Raw genomic sequence first — 20,873 nt, forward strand, 5'->3', positions numbered from 1 at the left:
CCGATTCAAGGGGAGGTTTCAGAAAACCTACGACTTGAACACAACAGATACAAGCATCCTGATGATCTGGTTAGAGCTGCATGACATAGGCTACTACTTCTGCACTCTGCAGTGCTGCGTCAATGGGAAGGACAAGCAGTACCATGGCAATGGGACAAGACTCCTCATCAGCGAGGCTACACACACACCTTATGGGTTAATATTTACCTCAGTTATCCCAGGTAACACAACAAAGAAAATGCACATATTAGGTTAAAAAAATATCACATTTATTCCCTTGCTATTGTATTGCTCAAAAATGTATCAAGTTATCATACAGATAGATGACAGTTGTCCTTCCCTTTGTAGTTAATGTTTTCAATACGATTTCGTTCTTAAGGTGCAGAAGAGGAGAATACTTCAGAGATGCAACTCTTTTATTTTTATGCTTTTCTGGCAGTGAAGCTGTTGGTCATCATAGTGCTTGGAGGCCTCACAATCAGTTCTTAAATATGTAATTTGGACAATTTAAAGGTTAAATAAAAAATGTTTAAGTAGTTAATCAATTCATTAATGGAAAAAAGCCCAACATATTGTATGGTCATTATGTTAGTCATTAGTTTGTACTTTTAGTATTGCACTGAATTTGCATTTCACAGACCACTTCCATTCATAGTGTGGGAGGAAATGTAAATATTTGGGTGTAGGGTGATAAAAGAGCAGTTTAGACTAGTTAGCTGTAGGCCTAGTCCATTATAAAATGCCAAGAATATGAATGAAGGCGTTTCACTTTCAAACGCTTATGCCAGATTGACCATGTGTAGCCTAGCCCTATACAGTAGAAATAGTTATCTCGTAAAAACCACTAGGTAGCGTTAAAATGCTCATGTAGCGGAAGAATTGCGGCTTTCAACCCGACATAAAAACCCGAATGTAGGCCTCACACACACACAAAACAGTAAGGTTCAGTCATATGACTGACTCACAGGAAGATCTTTGGTCGTGAGGTTTAAGTGGGCAGAGCATAGAAGTCCTACACATCACGGATTCCTGCCTGAACTGGGAAATGTCCTAACTCCTGTGTATTGAAGGATATTCCATTGAAAGTCGGAGCGCAGCATACACATAAAAGTGAAAGGAACGTAAAACACAACTTTTTATTTTGCAACAAACAAATGTAGCGGGCACTCAAACCGGTTTCACGGGGAGGAATGTTTGTGTTTTACACTTCGTGTCGTTAGTGAGAATATACATCATGGACACTCTACAGGAGAACGGGCTACCGCACTCACCTGCACTCGATATTCCCGGTCGTGAAAGTACCGCCAAAGAACTCGGGGTATGTGGGACTCCCCTTATTAAAACAAAGGGCAATAATGGAACAACGGAAAGAAGTTCACCTGCCAATCATGTCACGGCGGAGTTTGGCAACCAGCAGTTGTACCAAGGACCATTGGTAAACGCTCCTGCTCCTTCCACGACACCTCTCGGGTTACCTGGCGTTATGGACGTAGAAGGGAGAGTGGACGAGTCCAGGCTGCTGATGCACATTTTCAAGAATGGTAAGGATGGGATACGATATGCTAAAGAGAAATTTATGGGCATAAATCACTGCCAATTCAGCAATTCATAATTAAACATATTAATTGATTGACAATTATTTCATATTTAAACATTATGGGCCAGTATGCTGGAGCCTATCATAAAGTTTAAATTAAGTAAAGTTAAATTGTTTCCCAGTGCTGGGTTTCCCATAAATGGTATTGCTCTATCACTATCTACAAGTCAAGAGGAAGTCAAGTGATGTTTTCCTGGGGAGCTAGCTGACTGCACTACAGTTCAACCATTCTCTAGAAAGCCATGTAAATCAAACCTCACTGAGACCCCTCAAGCAAAGACTCCGAAAATGACTTTTAGAAACAGACAATGGTTTGGTTTTACAGTTACCAGTCAAGACGTTGGAAAAATCATTATTCACATGAAATCCATCAATCATGGTTTGTGGGAATGACATCAACAGTCCACACACAGCTGATCCTGAGCTGAATGGGTGAATAGCTGGGGACAGTATACTTTCTAGCTTCTATCTGCATCAGTGTGTAAGTTACAGTCACCGGTACACTCAGGGCCTTCACTCGCATGTTTTCAAGGATCAGATTATCCAACTACCAATCATAACCTTAACCATTTAGGGATGACAAAATATCTGACCATGTATCAGTGGTTAGGGGAAACGGCTACAGTATATGACCAAGATGTAGGACTCAGGGTGCATAGTGTTGACTGTAAACACTGAACCCCCCACTGACTTAGGAACCCCTAGGGCTTCATTGTGCTGAAAATCATGAGTCTTCCATTGCACGCAAGGTAGAGCTCTGTGAGCTAGGTACATGGTATACTACTACAGAGGGGTTACTACTGTGACTGGGTTTATCAGAAAATGTAACCAGGAACATGGGGAACCCCCCCCCCCCCCCCTTTCATCGATGCACATTCCTTCTCTCCTCTGGTGCGATATCATTAGCTGCATTGACTATGGTGCAAAAACATTATATAATGATCACTGTCAGAGCTCTAAGAAGGGGGCTAAAGGTCTCCACGCTGGGGATCAAGACTTGTTTTGCACACTAACCATTATAAGCCACTCATTCCTTGAAAATCCTAGTTTGTTTAGGGATAAATTAGCTAGAAGGAATAAATTAGCCACTTTATCTCCCGCGTGGCGTAGAGGTCTAAGGCACTGCATCTCAGTGCTAGAGGCGTCACTACAGACGCTGTTCGATTCCAGGCTGTATCACAACCGTCCGTGTTTGGAAGTTCCATAGGGCAGCGCACAATTGGCCCAGCGTTGTTAGGGTTTGGCCGGTGTAGGCTGTCATTGTAAATTAGAATTTGTTCTTAACTGACTTGCCTAGTTAAATAAAGGTTAAATAAAAAAATCAAAATGTTTTTATATATATCTAGTCAGTGGCCAATTGATCCAATAGCTTATCTTTTATATTTTAGTTCTTGTCTTCACATTCCTGTGAAATTATGCAAAAATCCTTGTCTCACCATTATAACCTGAGTCGATTCTGTTGAAAAGCTAAAGAGAGACCTACCAGTCCAGAACACCAAGTGGACATGTCATTTCATCTCTCACCTGTCCAGTTGTTTCCCATCAGTGAGGAAAAGGAACACACAGGAGGAAAGAAGCCATTGTAAAGTATCTGGACTCAACCTGTGCTGTATGTGTCTAGGTGGTGTATCCCCTTCGGAGCGTGGCCAGGTGTGGCGTTTCCTGTTCGGGATGTACCCCTGCAGCTCCACCTCTCTGGAGCGCCCCCTACTGCAGGAGCAGCTCAACGTCCGCTACCACTCCATGAAGAGGAAGTGGCAGCAGCTTTTTCCTGCCGCCGTCCGACTGTGTATAAATGGCACCGATGGTAGGGCCCGGATGTAGATCAACTTATACTCCTCTCTCTTTCTCTCTCTCTTGCTATCTATTGTTGTTCAGCAACTCATTCTAGACTCATCAACTTTATGCTGGAATCTGAGCTCAACCAATTTTGTAAATTCTCCCTGGTTTCCTCCTGTAAAGTTGCTTCCTTCACTCACGCTCACCTGCCTCCCATTCTCTTCCTCCCTCCGTGTGTGTTTCTAGCTGAGTTGGTGGCAGCGGTGCGGTACTACGATGTGAGGTAGGACAGGGTCCAGCTGCAGGCTCAGAACCAGAGTGATGAGGTCAGGGAGAGGCTGTCCTTCCTGGAGCTACAGGCCCAGGTAAACCACCAGCCTCAGAAAGTACACTCAAAACCCCTGCAAAGTATATGGTTTAACCGCTTCTCCCTCTTTACATTTTTGAGTGTATAAGAGATCAAAATTACCATAAAGGTTCTCTATTGACCATTCACTTATTCATAGTTAATATGTTCAACAGAAGTGCTATGCATTGAAAATGTCCTACAGTAATTGAGCTTGGGTCTGTTTGAAATGTTGTCAGTTTATATTGCACCAGGATATGGGTGTTAGGTTACAAACTGTGTGTTTTAGTCATGGACATGTCAATATAATCCACTCTGTCATCGCATCACTGAATATTATATATATTATATTTTACAATCTCTTAACAGCTGGTCACACTCCGAGGTTGACATGTCTAGACCTTTACAGTCTACAGAATGCACATTTTGTTCACTTGAGAAATACTGCACCAAACATTCTAGTCAGATGCAATATTGCACGATTAAGAAAAACCTCAACTCAAGAAATCTGTCATTAATTTTATCTTAAATTAATCCTGATTTATTGAGGAAGTGTATACTGGCTTCGGCATCTCAAAATGGACAAACAGTACTATTGCCACTTCTTTTCTAGTTTTTCAAGCGAAGGTTTTTTTTTATTGGAGTAAGCGATCACATTAGTTTGGTTTCGGTTAGCCGAGCTCGGCTAGGCGCCAGGCGAACTAAAGCATGCTGATGCCTTTACATGGAACATTGCTCAATACTTAACAGAAACAGGAAGCTTTACAGGATTTCTGTTTAAACTCCTCTGGCAGGCTGTCGGCTACAAACAGTTCAACACTTAAATCAACAGGGCATATTGGAGTAGGGCCTTAAGTGTTCGTTCTGTCAACATGTGTAAGCAGTGACACACTGATTACCTGTTGTTGGTTTTAGGATAAGAAGGCTGTGTCGTTACAACGTTAAAGGTTTTTAGCTTGACATTACAACCCATATAAAGCCAGTAGGCTACATGTAGTTTCTCATTTTAAGGCTCTCAGTCTTTTTGTGCGAGGAATCAGTGTATTTGATCTGATTTGTTTTAACGAGGGTTGCAAAACTACTGGTCATTTACCAAAGTTATCAGATTTTGTCAGTCATTTTGGTAATTGACAGTTAATTTATCTATGGTAACTTTAAAAAAAAATTCATATAAAATAGTGATATTTTCTTAATCTTTACATCTGTGTGTCCATATTGTCTATTAGTTTCTAGTGCAGCGTTTCCCAAACTATGGGTTGCGACTGAAATAAAAATAAATAAATAATTGCTCTTGGTTCATAGAACCGGGGTTCTGTTAGTAACCTCCAGTAGCCGCTAGATACGGTTGTAATAAACAGAGCAGTTTCTGTTTTCTTCCTACAAATGTGTCTCAATTTTTTTTACGGTTTAAGCTACAAAATATTATGACCCCTTCACTGAAAGATAAGGAATACGTATGTGTCTTCTGTTTCCCTCAAGCTGCGCAGGACTCATTAGAACAGAGTGGACAAGACCAGGCTCTAAATCAGACTGGGTGAATAGAATATCATCAATTATGATCTTTTCTACACAGAATACCATGTAAAATTATTGCCTGATGATCTTCTGAACTTCCCAATACCTTTCTGATGCATTTCAGTCACCTCAAACCATACTTCCTTTAGATTGAAGTACTGTCAAACTGATTTGTAATAGACTGTCATAGACCCAGTTAAAAAAGTAAACATTGGCCTTTTATTACATCACTGTTTTTACATGGTGCGGTTGCAAAGAAAAAGACCTGGAAACCCTGTTCTAGTGGATAGACCTACATAATGAAAAAACAGATGAAATATAATGAAATTGTTTGCAATTACCTCTGCAACTCTTCCAACTATTTACCTTTCACAACTGCCACCAGTTCAGCCCCAAAACGTTTACAACAAAGACATATTGACATACCCATAGTCAAATAAAGAAAAGCGTATAAAAAAAGATGGAATATCCTTTCTATGCTGAAACACTCATATTAAACACCAACTTTATTCAAAAATTAATGTGTCATATTAAGGATTATGTTTAACAGCTTTGTCACATTTTTAAACATCTTATTTTATCTGTTACATGTTATGAAAATGACCTAAAATCCTAGAAAGTGTCCAATATTGCAGTAGTGTACTGGTAACGTTACCGGTAACTTTCTCCCCCTTTGCAACCCTAGTGTTTTTGGTTTGTTTGCTTTTACAGGGGTGAAGGCTTGGGCAATCTGCTGGTGTTGAGGGATATTCTCATCACATATGCTGCTTTTCACCCAGGTAATCTCTCTCCTATTGTCTCTCTTTCGCTTCTGTCATTTTTTTATTTATTTTCTCTCTCTCTGTTCATCTTTGATCCTGCCTATCTCAGTTTTTAGTGCTGCAAATACTGTATATTGGTCATCAAAGTCATGAGCCGGTTGTCACCCAACCACTGAAAGATACTGTCGTTAGAGAGCCCTCTAATGGAGAAATATATGTTGGCAGAGTAAAATGTCACACAATCCTAACTTGACAAATGTGCGTGTACGTTTCCGCCCCGATCTGCCATGGAAGTAAATTCAGAACTTATTAGAAATGTACACGCATATATGTTCAAATTATCCCCTTAGTCTTAGTAGTAAGCTAAAGTAACTGTATTTACTTACTTTCCTCATACTGTGTGTGTCATGCTGATGTCCTGGGGGTCAGAGGTAAGCTATGCCCAGGGGATGAATGACCTTTGTAGCCGATTCCTGGAGGTGCTGGACTCTGAGGTGGACACCTACTGGAGCTTCTCCTGCTACATGGAGAAGTTCTCCAAGGACTTCCGCGCTGACGGCCTGCACAGGAAGATAGGTTTGTTGTTAGTTTTAATAAATTTTTTGTCTTCTCTGTACATGTGTAATAATATGGTAGACTTGATAATAAGGTATGTTATTTACGTTTTGATTGTTGTCACTCAGAGCTGGAGGCAGCACTGCTGAAGGAGTTGGACCCTCAGCTCCACACCCACCTGATCACAGATAGCATGGAGAGTTTCACCTTCTGTCACAGGTACACAACACAACACACATGCATATACTGCATCTACATGTGTTTGCAGTACATACACTACACAAGTATGTGGACACCTACTCGTCGAACATCTCATTCTAAAATCATGAGCTTTAATATGGAGTTGGTCTCACCCTTTGCTGCTATAACAGACTCCACTTTTCTGGGAAGGCTTTCCACTAGATGTTGGAACATTGCTGCCGGTACTTGCTTCCATTCAGCCACAAGAGCATTAGTGAGGTCGGGCACTGATGTTTGGCAATTAGGCCTGGCTCGCAGTTGGCATTCCAATTCATCCCAAAGGTGTTTGATGGGGTTGAGGTCAGGGCTCTGTGCAGTCCAGTCAAGTTCTTCTACACCGATCTCGACCATTTCTGTATGGACTTCGCTTTGTGCACAGGAGCATTGTCATGTAGAAACAGGAAATGTCCCTTCATTGGAACTAAGGGGGCTTCCAAACTTTACAGTTGCCGCTGTGCATTGGGGCAGGTAGCGTTCTCCTGGCATCCGCCAAACCCAAATTCTGTCGTCGGACTGCCAGATGGTGAAGCATGATTCATCACACCAGAGAACGCATGTCCACTGCTCCAGAGTCCAATGGCATCGAGCTTTACACCACTCCAGCCGGTGCTTGGCATGGCGCATGATGATCTCAGACTTGTGTGCAGCTGCTCGGCCATGGAAATCCATTTCATGAAGCTTACAAATAAAATGTATTGCTTTCAGAGGCCGTTTGGAACTCGGTAGTGAGTGCTGCAACTGAGGACAGGCGGTTTTTACACGCTTCAGCACTCGGCGGTCACGTTCTGTGAGCTTGTGTGGCCTACCACTTTGCGGCTGAGCCGTTGTTGCGCCTAGACGTTTACACTTTACAATAACAGCACTTACAGTTGACCAGGGCAGCTCTAGCAGGGCAGAAATTTGATGAACTGACTTGTTGGAAAGGTGGCATCCTATGACGGTGCCACGTTGGAAGTCAGTGAGCTCGTAAGTACGGGCCATTCTACTGCCAATATTTGTCTATGGAGATTGCATGACTGTGTGCTCGATTTATACACCTGTCAGCAACAGATGTGGCTCAAATGGCAGAATCCACTAATTGGAGGGGGTGTATTTGCATGAAATATGTATACTTACACTTGTGTGTCCCCTCTCCCAGATGGCTGCTGCTGGGTTTCCAAAGAGAGTTTGAGCACTGTGATGCCCTGCGTCTCTTTGAGATCCTGAGCTGTGACCACCTGGAGCTCATCTCCCAGCAGGTGGACCGCGCCCGCTACCAGGAGAGGATCGCTCGCAGGCACAGTCGAGGTGAGACGGTAGGCACGGTCGAGGTGAGACGGTAGGCACGGTCGAGGTGAGACGGTAGGCACGGTCGAGGTGAGACGGTAGGCACGGTCGAGGTGAGACGGAAGTCAGAAGTTTACATACATTTAAACTCAGTTTTTTACAATTCCTGACATTTAATCCTAGTAAAAATTCCCTGTCTTAGGTCATTTAGGTTCACCACTTTATTTTAGGAATGTGAAATGTCAGAATAATAGTAGAGAGAATTATTTATTTCAGCTTTTATTTATTTCATCACATTCTGAGTGGGTCAAAAGTGTACATACTCAATTAGTCTTTGGAAGTGTTGCCTTCAAATTGTTTTATTTGGGTCAAAAGTTTCGGGTAGCCTTCCACAACCTTCCCACAATAAATTGGGTGAATTTTGGCCCATTCCTCCTGACAGAGCTGGTGTAACTGAGTCAGGTTTATAGGCCTCATGGCTCGCACACTTTTTCAGTAATGCCCACAAATCTTCTATGGGATTGAGGTCAGGGCTTTGTGATGACCACTCTAATACCTTGACTTTGTTGTCCTTAAGCCATTTTGCCACAACTTGCTTGGGGTCATTGCCCATTTGGAAGACCCATTTGCGACCAAGCTTTAACTTCCTGACTGATGTCTTGATGTTGCTTCAATATATCCACATAATTTTCCTCCCTCATGATGCCATCTATTTTGTGAAGTGCACCAGTCCCTCCTGCAGCAAAGCACCCCCACAACATGATGCTGCCACCCCCGTGCTTCAAGATTGGGATAGTGTTCTTCGGCTTGCAAGAATCCACCTTTTTCCTCCAAACATAATGATGGTCATTATGGCCAGTTCATTTCTCCAAAAAGTCCGATCTTTGTCCCCATGTGCAGTTGCAAACCGTAGTCTGGCTTTTTTATGGAGGTTTGGAGCAGTGGCTTCTTTCTTGCTGAACGGCCTTTCAGGTTATGTGGATATAGATACTTTTGTACCTGTTTCCTCCAGCATCTTCACAAGGTCCTTTGCTGTTGTTCTGGGATTGATTTGCACTTTTCGCACCAAAGTACGTTCATCTCTAGGAGACAGAACGAGTCTCCTTCTTGAGTGGTATGACGGCTGCGTGGTCCCATGGTGTTTATACTTGCGTACTATTGTTTGTACAGATGAATGTGGTACCTTCAGGCATTTGGAAATTGCTCCCAAGGATGAACCAGACCTGTGGAGGTCTACAATTTTCTTTCTGAGGTCTTGGCTGATTTCTTTAGATTTTCCCATGATGTCAAGTAAAGAGGCACTGAGTTTGAAGGTAGGCCTTGAAATACATCCACAGCTACACCTCAAATTGACTCAAATTATGTCAATTAGCCCATCAGAAGCTCCTAAAGCCATGACATAATTTTCTAAGCTGTTTAAAGGTACAGTCAACTTAGTGTATGTAAACTTATGACCCACTGGAATTGTGGTACAGTGAATTATAAGTTAAATCATCTGTCTGTAAACAATTGTTGGAAAAATTACTTGTGTCATGCACAAAGTAGATGTCCTAACCAACTTGCCAAAACTATAGTTTGTGAACAAGAGATTTGTTGAGTGGTTGAAAAACGATTTGTAATGACTCCAACCTAAGTGTATGTAAACCTCCGACTTCAACTGAAGGTGAGACGGTAGGCGCGGTATAGGTGAGACTGTAGTCACGGTGTAGGACAGACGGTAGTCTCCTGTGGCCATCCTTCCAAGTCCCAGGCTATGTGTGACAGTACATGTGTGACAGTACATAAGAAACAGTTATTTGCTTATAACAATGGTATGTTGTCCTTCTTGTGGTTTGTTTGTGTTGTAACGGATGTTCTGGGATGGTTCCAGAGGATAAACCAGTGTCTGAGGCACAGGCCGTCAACACGGAATTCACCTTTGAACTCTTCATCTGTGCCACCATATTATTGGACAACAGAGATGCCCTGCTGAGCTGTAGGAACGACGTGCAGCTCATCCAGTTCACCAATAGGTTTGTGTGTGTGTGTGTGTGTGTATCTGCGTCCGTCCATCCTCTGAAATATTTGCCTTGTCATTACAAAGCAAAGTTTCTCTATGTGCAGTTTGCAGGGAACTCTGGACCTGAACCTCACACTGAAGAAAGCAGAGGAGCATTTCTACAACTACTGTAAGCGCTCTGCTTGGGACTATATGAATGGCCGCTGCAGGACAAGTAAAAACAAGGAGGACCACTTCTTGTTCCAGCTCCGCAGCTTCTTCTCCTGAACTCAGATCAGTCCTTAACTTAACCTCTTGAACATTCAGCTACAACCTGTAGTAACTGTGGGGTGGACTCAAAACAAGGGACATATTTCCTAAGAGGAGTGTGTACTATTTACATGTCTTGTCCACTAACGTTGAAGTATTAATATTGCTGTGGGATCTACCTAGGACTATGATGTGTCCAAAAGGAGTTCTCACCCTTGATCTGAGATTCAACTACATAATATGTGATACTACTGGAAGAAAACAAGTCTTGGAACTGCATCAAGACCACTGAAAAATTGCATGTAGCAACAGTTTGCATGTGTTGTGACTCCCTGGTGATTGGTAAACATAGAAATAGAATTATGGGGATGCCTGTTCTAGTCAGTCTATTTCCAAGGATATAAAGAGGATGCCAGCTGCTGACCTATGTGTCATAGTGGACCTGTGTGACCGGAGTAGCTGCTCATTGGTTCAGTTCCGAGAGAGAGCCGGGAGGTGGGGTCAGGTTCGATTAGTTCTACAAGATCCCTCAGCCCTGGCTGCATTTTAAGACCGTACTTGTGTGTCACCTCTCCTGAAATAGCTCAGAGTATGGACAGGAGATCCCTCTGGAAATCCCTAAACATTGACGAGTAGCACGTTTAGCATTGTGCCACATTGCCAACACAGTGGCATACTGCAGTTTTATAGCTAGTCCCAATCTATTCTACACATTTTGCCATGACGCGTGTGAATATTTTCTTAATTTAACCTTTTTAGAATAGCCTTTGTGTGACCTACTTGACTTAAGCCCTTGGTGAAATGCTTTCATGGTTAGTGTAGTATTTTCATGGAGCATGCAGTGAAAGGTTCAGACAACTATATAAAAAATGCTTCATTTATTCAAAAATACTGTCAATTCATTACAGCATGTCATTTACTGTACAAACTAGAATGTGCTTTGCTGCTTGCTTTCCTGCGTTTCTAATGAATGTGAATCTACAGGCCGGTTGCTGGTAGGAGATATCTGTAGTCTTCTCACAGTGCTTATATCACTGAACAGCCCCCAGACCATGTGAACCAAGTTAAACATGCCCTGAGAAAACCTCCTTTCTCTGTGGACAGGACAAACTTTTTTCACATTTTATTTTTTATAAATCAGAGAAAATACAATAGTCTTCCTTTTCTAATTTCTAACAGCAATGTCTAACAGCAATTCCGCTAACTCCTATACCAGATAAAGTTAGTTGGCTAGCACTGAATGGGCACACAAACTACGTGGGCCTGGAACTTTCTCTGGCTGAGTCACCTGATTCCCTGATGGAATCTCAGTGAGCCGTCTGCTGTCTGTCTGTCGTTATATACTCTGTAGAGACACGGTACTCGCCCTCTTAGTCTCTGTACAGGAAAGGAAGAGGAGTGCTTCAGTGGAATTGAGCAGCCGTTGTTCTGAGGTTTGTGTGGTAATCTTTGAAGCATTGCACAACTGACTGAGCAAGGTAACTCCTTTTCTAAGAAGCGTTGCATTCAGCTCTGCTTTTTCAGGTTGACTTGCCAGCTCCTGTCCAACTCAAGGGACATGACCTCACTCTCATAATGACACTATTATGCTTTATGTCAGCTATTGGCTGACGGAAGAGCATTAAGAACTAGCATAAAGCTTATCTCAAATTGTTTAAGCAGTGTTTAAGTAGCATGAAGCCAAAAGTTATTGTCAAGCCTGTTTGAATGATTTGTCTATCGCATGACTTTCTGTTTCTGGACACACATGTTGTCCAATGTCCAGGCAAGCCCAAGATGGAAGTAGAGTAAAAGGGAGAGAGGAAGACCTTTTTCCCTGAGGAGGTGTCCTCCATGGTGCTCACCAAGATGAAGGAGATTCTGAAGCTTACCTGGGCAAGGTAGGGAGTCTGACTAACCAAATGGAAAAACCACCTCAATTCCAAATCTAGTCTTAGCCCCTACCCACTCCATGCACCCCATGTAGGTTTGAAAAGATTGGATGGGTATACATTGTATGTTAATAACTCCAACTGACAATCTATTTAGGGATGATACACACTAGACCTAACTAATACTGTTTTTCCCTCTTCAGCCAGTGAACAATGCTGTCATCACAGTCCCTGCCTACTTCAACGACTCCCAGCGCCAAGCAACCAAAGATACTGGAGTGATCTCTGGACTCAATGTCCTGCGTATCATCAACGAGCTCACCACTGCAGCCATCACCTGTGGCCTGGACAAGAAGGTACAGAAACCACAAAACAAACAAAAAACACTGGTTTGTACAACTCACACTAGGTCTGCTTGATTAGTCCTTTGAAAGTCCTACTGACTTAATTGCTCTCTCTTATCAGGTCGGCGGTGAGCGCAAGAGTCCTGTTCTTCGACCTGGGTGGCGGCACCTTAGACGTGTCCATCCTGACCATCGAGGATGGCATCTTTGAGGTCAAGTCCACCGCTGGCGACACCCACCTGGGAGGCCGCATGGTCAATCACTTCATCAGCGAGTTCAAGCGTAAATTCAAGAAGGACATCAGCGGCAACAAGAGGTGGTGCGGCGCCTGCGCACTGCCTGTGAGCGGGCCAAGCGCACCCTGTCCTCCAGTACCCAGGCCAGCATCAAGATTGACTCTCTCTATGAAGGTGCCGACATCTACACCTCCATTACGGGGCTCGCTTTGAGGAGCTCAACGTTGACCTGTTCCGCAGCACCCTGGAACCCATGGAGAAGTCTATGAGAGATGCCAAGATGGACAAGGCCCAGATACACGACATCGTCCTGGTGGGAGGCTCGACACGTATCCCCAAGATCTAGAAGCTTCTGCAGGACTTATTCAAATGGGCGAGACCTCAACAAGAGCATCATCCCTGATGAGGCTCTGGCTTATGGCGCCTGTAGGTATCTCACTGTGTGTTGCAGGAACATTTCACTGTGTCAAGTGTATGTGATACAACGTTTCATCCAACATCTTCTCTCTGTCCTCCACAGCTGTGCAGACTGCCATCTTGGCCGGTGACAAGTCAGAGAACGTGCAGGACCTGCTGCTGCTGGACTTAAGATGCTTGGTATTGAGATGGCGGGAGGGGTCATGACTGTGCTCATCAAGAGGAACACCACCATCCCCATCATGCAGACTCAGACCTTCACAACATACTCAGAAAACCAACCCGGAGTGCTCATCCAGGTGAGTCTTTATCAGCTGCCTACATTTGTGTAAAGTAGCCAGATCACCTATACCCTCCATGATTCTATCTAGTATTAATCCATTCCCATTATTTATTTCTCAGGTGAATTAGGGGGAGAGAGCCATGACCAAGGACAACAATATCCTCTGCAAGTTTGAGCCCACTGGAATCCCCCCTGCGCCCAGATCGAGGTGAACTTTGACTTTGACGCCAATGGCCTCCTCAATGTGTCTGCGGTGGACAAGAGCACCGGCAAGAAGAACAAGATCACCATCACCAATGACAAAGGTATGCCTCCTTAACCTTGAACCTCACGTCATAATCAAAGATCTTATCAATTTCCAACCCTTTCCTCAAAGAAAAGAGTCTCAAAAAGAAAGAGAGACAACAGGAGAGAGTAGGAGATAATGAATATGTCACATATGGGCAATTATATAATGATGTGTCTGTATCTATCCCCAGGACGTCTGACCAAGGAGGACATTGAGAGCATGGTGCAAGAGGCTGACCAGTACAGGGCTGAGGACGAGGCACAGAAGGAGAACGTCACAGCTAAGAACTCGCTGGAGTCCCTGGCTTTCAACATGAAGAGCACAGTGGACGACAAGAAGCTCACGGAAAAGATCAGCCCGGAGGACGTGTTCTTTGTGGTTAGCAATGGTTTCACATTGATGCATTTCCTCCCATGGTAAAAGTAGGCTTCACAGTAAGTTTGAAACAAATAAATCATATAAGATAGAATATTGTGATCACCACCTGTCTCATACCCTCTCCCTTCCTCTCTTGTCTACCCCCTTGTCTTTATCTAGACAGCAGAGAAGGATGAGTATGAGCACCAGCAGAAGGAGCTGGAGAAGGTGTGTAAGTAACCCCACCAATCTGTATCAGGGTGCCGGAGGCCCGCCAGGAGGTATGCCAGGAGGCTTCCCTGGAGGTGCTGGAGCTGGCTCCTCCTCTGGCCCAAACATCAAGGAGGTCGACAAAAATCCCTGACCTCTACAGGAGAGAATCCACATCCTGTCCACATCTCAGCTCCCTTCACACCTACTGCAGATCTGGCCTGTGTCATCACTTCCCCTCTTGAGAACATCCTGTGTAATATTTATGTCTACGGCAGGCTCCTACAGCCTTGTGCTGTTGTGCAGTTCACACAACCTTCACTTTTATCAGATTGAATATATCACAACCAATAAAGCTGGATTCTGATAAGCATTTGTTGTGTTTTTATTTAACCTCCCCCCAAATACCCTCCCTGAGGTTAGATATGACAAATTCATTTTGTACATTAACAGTTGTCACAAACTGCTTAAAGTCTTATAAACTTGTATAAACTTGTATGAACATATGCACTATTGCTCATCTGAAAAGTTCCCTCAAAAGTGACATTCATCAAACCTCAAATGTAGTGGCATTTTAAATGTGTCTAAGTATGAAATGGAATAGCAATTTTAACACATGTCCTTACTGCTACTTTGTGTAGATGAATAAACAATATCTTCCTTTCTTAATAAAACAAATGTTTTTGTCAGAGGGCTCCATAAAACATATGATCTGAATCCATAATGTTAATCAAGTGTTTTGTTTTTGATTGTTTTGCGGTCTCGTTCAGCTGCATAGAAACAGAACGGTCTGACCATGGTTTTCCACCCTGCTCGTGGGATTGCAACACACGGTTACAAGATGTTATTGTTCTGACCATCATCAGAACTCCAATTGGACAGCGTGATAAGAAACCAGAAAAATAGGCATCAAGGGCATTTCAGAGGACCAAATTTAGGGTCTGGGCATATTTTCCACTCAGCATAAAGACAAAGAATTATGACTGCATCTTTCCCTGGAATCATTGTGCAAAGACTGTTTTGCTTAGGCCTGGTCCACATAAGAGTACAGTACACTACATGGCAAACACAAGTGTGTATCCGACTGTCCCTGAGGCGTGAGGTTTTCCCACCTGTTCCACCTGACTGTTCCCAGCTCTATCAGACCATGGGGGCACCTGTGGGTGAGTGGGAGACATGACTGATGGGCCTGCCAGGGTATAAGAGGGAGAGATACATCAAGTACAATCTACTAGACTATGGCCATGCTCTGGATCGTCAGCTCTCGCTTTGATGGCCTCAGCCCTGGGTGAGTGGTGTCATCGTCAATGTCTGGTAACATGAACTGATTAGATCTTTTTGATTCTTGATTTATTCACATAGGTAAGTCCTGTTGAGATGAATAGCTAAAAGAAGCCCTGGCCAACAAGGAGGTGAAGTGTTGTATTATACTTTGGTAGTTACTGAAGGCATGTCAGTCCATACTCTGAGGCCAATCAAAACTATGTAGGATTTTGGTCAAAAGTGGTGCACTATATATGAGGATAGGGTGTTGTTTGAGACTGTGTGTTTGTGCCCTAGGTTGCGGAGTGCCTAGCATCCCGCCGCAGGTGAGCGGCTTGAAGATTGTGAACAGACAGAACGCCGTATCTGGCTCCTGGCCCTGGCAAGTCTCCCTTCAGGTATCCCCATTTCCACCCTTTCATTCTATACATTGTTTTTTCACACCGCAATCACTGATTATTCTTGTTAGCCACTTACAGTAAATGTATGTTGACAATGTTGGGAAGTGCTGTCTTCACATTATGGTCAGACCCATACTATCTATCTACGGTCTTCACATTACGGTCAAACCCATACTATCTACTGTCTTCCAAATCTTCCTTTCTCCTTCAGGATACCTCTGGATTCCACTTCTGTGGAGGCTCCCTAATCAGCCAGAACTGGGTTGTCACTGCTGCCCATTGCCGTGTCACATAAGTGCATTTAATTCCATTCAATAGTGCTTTATTAGCACCATGTTCATAAGTACATACAGCATTCCTCTTAGTTGCACTCAGATAAGCTGGGTTCATTCATACACACTGTAATCTGTTTTCTCTCTCTCCAGTCCTGGCCGTCACCAAGTGATCCTGTCAGAGCACGATCGTCAGTCCAATGCTGAGCCGATCCAGGTCAAAAACATCTCCAGGGTAAGTCCAGGAGCCTGGGGAGAGATCCACTCACTTAACCACAACATGCCTGCCTGCTTCATAGGTTTTACCAGAGTTCTGAGATTCTGTTCACTTTCGAAGATGAATCACTTCACTATCTGTGTCTACATCTTTCCTTGATCCCTGTAGGCTATCACCCACCCCTACTACAACAGCCAGAACTTTAACAACAACGTGACCCCGCTGAAGCTGTCCTCCCCTGTCCAGATCACCTCCCGCGTGCCCCCTGTGTGCCTGGCCTCCTCTAGCACCGCCTTCCCCTCTGGAACCTGCTGTGTCACCACTGGCTGGGGCAAGACTGGCACCACCTGTGAGTGGCCACACAAGCTACTGAACCATTATTGATACACGATAGATTTACAGTTAATACAAGAGTATGTGCAAATGGATGGTAAAATACACAAAAACTGTTTTAAATCAGTAAACCAGTCAGCATGGGCATGGCTCTTAAGAAAACAGCTGCATCATAGATAAAGGCCTAATGTTTGCATCATGATTTCCTTCCTCATTCTCAGTTTGTGGAAAGAAACTGCCACACACTGCACTTGCAAATTTAGCACTATTGCATTATTTCCGGAAAAGTATGCACTCACTACAGTATGGTGTTCTTGATAAGAGCGTCTGCTAAATTTCTAAAATGTATTGTGGCAATGTTTCCACTTCAGCTTTCATTAAGAGCACTGAGCTCCTTCCTAACCATGTCCCCTGTCCCCTGTCCCCAGAAAGCCCCCGTATCCTCCAGCAGGTGGCCCTTCCTCTGCTGAGCTCTGCTCAGTGCAAGCAGTACTGGGGCCAGAACAGAATCACTGAAGCCATGATCTGCGCCAGAGCCTCAGGTAACTGACTGACCTCCCATGTCCTTCTGGAGCAAGTTGAGGCTACCTTTCTCCAGTCAGTTACTGAACATGTCTCTCTAATCACTCTCGTATCATGTCATCTGGCAACAACCTTTCACCAACACATGCGCTATCTTAAAGTAGCCAGGTACAGATTTGTTTAACCAAATTATCTGGCAATGGCATGACAATGGAAGTCAGATAGGCTACAACTCAGCCCCTAATACAATCATCTCTACCAGTGCCAGTGCTCCTAACCTCTCCCTTCTTCTCCTCCATCTCCAGGGTGATTCTGGCGGTCCTCTGGTGTGTCAGAGCAGTGGCGTGTGGTTTGGGCATTGTGTCCTAGGGCACCACCAACTGCAACATCAGTACCCCTGTCGTCTACTCCCGTGTCGCCTACCTGTGTGGCTGGATTGACCAGACCGTCGCATCCAACTAGAGTCACAGTGGACCCCAGCTGCATGTCTCCTTACACAAACTCTTCTTCCTGCAAACAGTGGTCCCACAGATGAGTGTGTGATGTCACACAGGCTTGATCCGGCTAGCTTTCCCATCAGCTAGTGATATTTCAACCTGTCTCATGCACAGCTGCTCACTGTGTGGCCACAGTCTAACTTTTTTCAATGGAACTGAAAAAGATGCATTCAATTAAAGTTGTATAAAGGTTTTTTCTGATTGAAGTCAGAGCAGTGCCGAGAGACCATTGAGGAAAAACATAACCAACAAAACAAAACGCACACATGCATAAAAAAAATAATAATAATAGTAACCATTGGAAAGTCTTACTAAAACACATTTGGTAGTTATTTTTTTTTTAAATGTGTGAACTGTCCTTGGGAAAGTAACGTTTTTTTTGCCCCCCAACTTTTCCCCAAACAGCAAATATGGAAAGTATTTAAAAATGTGTCACGCAAGCAAAGCAAGCCATAACAGGGTTAAATATTTTCCTGCTATTTTACAAATGTTCCATCCTGAACATAAATGACTTGTCACACGACGAACCCGATATTTCAGGCCAAAACCTGAAGTGCCATTCTAAACTATATAAAGAATATAAATGTGTCTGGATTTGATTAGAGCTTTGATCGGCATGAACATCCAAGCCTGATGAGTCATACATCAACGACATGTTATGGTCCCAAGCCCAAATGATAGTGCCATTATCCAATACATTGTTTATGATATAGGCTACCACACATTACAGAAAAACATAAAAGCCAATAGCTGTATACATGCTCTCTTGGGTAAATAAAGGAAACAAGCTCCAGTAGCCTAATCTTTTTGAGTCTGGACTGTATTAGTATACTGTATTGTATTATAAGGACTGGAATTACTGACCTCATTCAAACCATGAAGCTGGGAGAGAACGTGATGCTGGTGCAGGACATGATGCCTACAAAGTCACAATTATATTTGGAAATATAATATGGCCTATTTTAAAATGTGTATAATTTGCAGGCTGACATATATACCTTTCACAACATTTCCCTTAATGTTTTACCATGTGTGTATAAGCCTACCTCCTTTCTCCATTGTTGCTTCATTCCTTCTTTGCTTTCAATAGTTAAATTAAATACGTTTTGTTGTCCTTATCTTCGCAATTGTAATGACACCCTTGAATAATAAATATAGGACTAGAATAAGATGCAGATGGCTATCTATTCGCACCATAACTGTCAGAACCTACCATCGTGCATCCTCTCCTCTTTTAAACTCCCTACGAGTTCTATTGGCTGCTGTAGGCCTAACATTCAGCAAACAAGAGACTGTATCCCTCTTCCATTAGTCTATTGATAGTCTAATAATGATTTAAAAAAATATCCAGCAAGCTATTATTCTAGTCTAGCTTTTCCTGGGACTCCAAGAGCTAAGGAGCATTCTTTTAAGGAGAGAGGCCAATGGAGCGTAGGTGTGGATTATGCAAGAGACAGCTATAAATTAGAAGCTTAGCCTATGCATAACCCATTATTCATTAGCTAAATGTAAGGCTAATACTGCATTTAATGTATTACCTGAAAGAGGTAGGCTCAAAGATCTATAGGCTATAGAATGCATTCAGGAATTATTCAGACCCATTTCCTTTGTCCACATTTTGTCACGTTACAGCCTTTTTCTAAAATGGATTAAATAAAATTTAAAAAATCATCATCAATCTACACACAATACCCCATAATGACAAAGTAAAAACAGAGTTAGACATTTTTGCATATGTATTACAAATAAACAGGAATGCCTTATTTGCATAAGTATTCAGAACCTTTGCTATGAGACTCGAAATTGAGCTCAGGTGCATCCTGCTTCCATTGATCATTCTTGAGATGTTTCTACAACTTTATTGGAGTCCACCTGTGGTAAATTCAATTGATTGGACATGATTTGGAAAGGCACACACCTGTCTATATAAAAAGGTCCCACAGTTGACAGTGCATGTTAGAGCAAAAACCAAGCCATGAGGTCAAATAAATTGTCCGTAGAGCAACGACACAGGATTGTGTTGAGGCACAGATCTGGGGAAGGGTACCAAAACATTTCTGCAGCATTGAAGGTTCCCAAGAACACAGTGGCCTCCATCATTCTTAAATGGAAGAAGTTTGGAACCACCAAGTCTCTTCCTAGAGTTGGTCGCCCAGCCAAATTGAGCAATCTGGAAAGAAGGGCCTTGGTCAGGGAAGTGACCAAGAACCCGATGGTCACTGACAGAGCTCCTCTGTGGAGATGGGAAAACTTTCCAGAAGGACAGCCATCTCTACAGCACTCCACCAATAAGGCCTCTATAGTAGAGTAGCCAGATGGAAGCCACTCCTCAGTAAAAGGCACATGACAGCCCGCTTGAAGTTTGCCAAAAGGCACCTAAAGTACTCTCAGACTATGAGAAACAAGATTCTCTGATCTGATGAAACCAAGATTGAACTCTTTGGCCCGAATGCCAAGCGTTACATCTGGAGGGAACCTGGCACCATCCCTACAGTGAAGCATGGTGGTGCAGCATCATGCTGTGGGGATGCTTTTCAGCAGCAGGGACTGGGAGACAAGTCAGGATCGAGGGAAAGATGAACAGAGCAAAGTACAGAGAGATCCTTGATGAAAACCTGCTCTAGAGCGCTCAGCATGTCAGACTGGGGCAAAGGTTTACCTTCCAACAGGACAACAACCGTAAGCACACAGACAAGACAACGCAGGAGTGGCTTCAGGACAAGTCTCTGAATGTCCTTGAGTGGCCCAGCCAGAGCTCGGACTTGAACCCAATTGAACATCTCTGTAGACCAGAAAATAGCTGTGCAGCGAAACTCCCCATCCAACCTGGCAGCTTGAGAGGATCTGCAGAAGAATGGGAGAAACTCCACAAATACAGGTGTGCCAAGCTTTTAGTGTCATACCAAAGAAGACTGGAGGCTGTAATCGCTGCCAAAGGTGCTTCAACAAAGTACTGAGTAAAGGGTCTGAAAACTTATGTGAATGTGAGATTATTATTATTATAGTTTTTTTATTTATTTGCAAACATTTCTAAAAACCTATTTTTGCTTTGTC

At 43.3% G+C, this 20,873-nt stretch overlaps 1 protein-coding gene and 2 pseudogenes across 1 annotated transcript; all 3 read left to right on the top strand.

The window, feature by feature from the left end:
* The first annotated feature begins 774 nt into the window (after nt 1-774).
* LOC110510603 (TBC1 domain family member 15) lies at nt 775-11,046 on the top strand. Its single transcript, XM_036975414.1, has 9 exons — nt 775-1,541; nt 3,219-3,404; nt 3,623-3,741; nt 5,949-6,016; nt 6,428-6,574; nt 6,682-6,772; nt 7,932-8,080; nt 9,930-10,071; nt 10,163-11,046. Exons 3-9 carry the CDS (start codon nt 3,698-3,700, stop codon nt 10,323-10,325), a joined length of 804 nt encoding a protein of 267 aa, XP_036831309.1. The 5' UTR covers nt 775-1,541; nt 3,219-3,404; nt 3,623-3,697; the 3' UTR covers nt 10,326-11,046.
* Nucleotides 11,047-11,196: 150 nt separating this feature from the next.
* LOC110510592 lies at nt 11,197-14,484 on the top strand (annotated as a pseudogene).
* Nucleotides 14,485-16,311: 1,827 nt separating this feature from the next.
* LOC110510788 lies at nt 16,312-17,632 on the top strand (annotated as a pseudogene).
* The last annotated feature ends 3,241 nt before the right edge of the window (nt 17,633-20,873 follow it).

Source organism: Oncorhynchus mykiss, chromosome 3 (genome assembly GCF_013265735.2).
Source record: "Oncorhynchus mykiss isolate Arlee chromosome 3, USDA_OmykA_1.1, whole genome shotgun sequence".
NCBI classification, from domain to species: Eukaryota; Metazoa; Chordata; class Actinopteri; order Salmoniformes; family Salmonidae; genus Oncorhynchus; species Oncorhynchus mykiss.

Bases quoted from the DNA above. Each gene is read 5' to 3' on its own strand.
- LOC110510603 (XM_036975414.1), top strand. From the start codon at position 3,698: ATGAGGTCAGGGAGAGGCTGTCCTTCCTGGAGCTACAGGCCCAG. The intron at 6,773-7,931 runs GTACACAACACA...CCCCTCTCCCAG, and splicing joins AGTTTCACCTTCTGTCACAG to ATGGCTGCTGCTGGGTTTCC. The intron at 8,081-9,929 runs GTGAGACGGTAG...GGATGGTTCCAG, and splicing joins CGCTCGCAGGCACAGTCGAG to AGGATAAACCAGTGTCTGAG.